We start from the raw sequence: 1,705 nt of genomic DNA on the forward strand, positions 1-1,705 counted from the left end.
TGCCTTCGGGGACAGCTCGGCGCTGCTGAAGCACGAGTTGGCCTTCTGCCTGGGGCAGATGCAGGATGAGGCTGCCATCCCCGTGCTCGTCCGTGTGCTGGAGGACACCGAGCAGGAGCCCATGGTCAGGCACGAGGCAGGTAGGGCAGCAGCTCCTGGGGGCAGGGGAAGGGGCTCGCTGGCAAGGGAGGCTTGTGGGGGCCTCCCCCCACACTGCTGCTCGGGGTGGCCTGGTCTGGTTCAGGTGTCACACCCTGAGTCAGGTAATGCCTCACCACTTCCCCTGGCCAGCCCTGGCTGGACTGGTTGGCCAAGCCTGCCTGTTCCTGTTGGTCAAGCTTTGTCTTGCCATGTTTGTCCTGTTTGGGATCCATCAGTCAGGCCTGTGTCCCTGTTCCAGAGCCTTTGCCAGGGGACATAGCAGTGTCCTCCTCACACAGACACCCCAATAACATCCCAACACCTCCTTCCTTCCTCCAGGTGAAGCCCTGGGTGCCATTGGGAACCCCAATGTGTTGGATATCCTCAGACGCTATTCCAAGGACCCCGTGGTCGAGGTGAGGTTCCTGGGGGACCATTTCCCACAGGATGCTGCACTGCTGGTCCAGGAGGGTGAGGCAGGTCCCTCCCGGGCATGTCCTGGCCGTGGGTGGGGACACCACCGTGACACTGTGCAGCCCTGGGGCCCTCCCAGAACCACACCATGCCATGTCACAGCCTTGGCCGTGTCCCTGTCCCCTCAGGTGGCAGAGACATGTCAGCTGGCTGTGAGGAGGTTGGAGTGGCTGCAGGAGAACAAGGAGAAGGCAGGCAGCAGCCCCTACCTCTCCGTGGATCCTGCTCCCCCTGCTGAGGAGACAGACGTCGCCAAGCTCCGGGAGATCCTCCTGGATGAGTCCCGGGAGCTGTTCGAGCGCTACCAGGCCATGTTTGCCCTCAGGAACGTGGGGGGTGAAGCTGCTGTGCTGGCATTGGCGGATGGTGAGAGCCTGTCCTTGCTCTGAGTATCTTCCAGGTTAATCCAGGATGAGCCCTTCCCAAATCCAGAGCTGCACTCACATGGTTGTGCTAGAGCTGCTGCCACATGGCAGTGCTGGGTGGTCTCTGGTGCTCCAGACCCTCTTACCAAGGAGCTGGGTGGGAGGGCACAGGCTGTGGTGGTAGTGTGAGACCAGTCAGCATGACTTGGGGTCAGACCTGGCCATGGCCTGTTGGGGTCCTGCTGTCCCAGCCTGGAAAGTCAGAGGCTGCAGGGGTTTGGGAATAGCTCTGGAGAGAGGAGTGAATGTCTCCTGAGTGGAGAAGGGGCAAACTATGGCCCAGGAACTGTTTGGACCCATTCCCCAGGCCAAGGGAAGTGACTGAGTCTGGGGCCATCAAGGGCATGTCTGCCCATGAGATGGGATCTGCCAGCTCCTGCTGTGGCTGCTCCATCCTGGAGGGTTGGATGGCCACACTGCCAATCCCTCTGGATCATCCCATGGTGGGGCAGAGCCTGGGGCACTTCTACCAGGGGGAATCTGCTGCTATCAGAGGAGGGCCCCAGAGCAGGGCTGGGATCAGGGAGCAGGGTGAGACTCCCCTTCCTGTACTCAGGGCTGGGCTATTATAGTGTGTTCAGCGTTTGGGATGGAGCTGAGAGATCCTCCAGCCCCAACCCCTGCCCTGGGCAGGGACACCTCCCAGCAGAGCAGGTTGCTCAAGG

At 61.3% G+C, this 1,705-nt stretch overlaps 1 protein-coding gene across 1 annotated transcript; it reads left to right on the plus strand.

Annotated features, from left to right (window-relative positions):
- Positions 1 to 4: 4 nt before the first annotated feature.
- On the plus strand, positions 5 to 981 carry DOHH (deoxyhypusine hydroxylase/monooxygenase; the record flags this gene model as incomplete). Its single annotated transcript, XM_009078611.1, has 3 exons — positions 5 to 140; positions 481 to 557; positions 744 to 981. Coding segments are annotated over 3 exons (451 nt in total), but the record flags the coding sequence as incomplete, so codon positions are not given.
- Between the last annotated feature and the right edge of the window lie 724 nt (positions 982 to 1,705).

Source organism: Acanthisitta chloris, unplaced genomic scaffold, assembly GCF_000695815.1.
Source record: "Acanthisitta chloris isolate BGI_N310 unplaced genomic scaffold, ASM69581v1 scaffold36677, whole genome shotgun sequence".
In the NCBI taxonomy this organism is placed as follows: Eukaryota; Metazoa; Chordata; class Aves; order Passeriformes; family Acanthisittidae; genus Acanthisitta; species Acanthisitta chloris.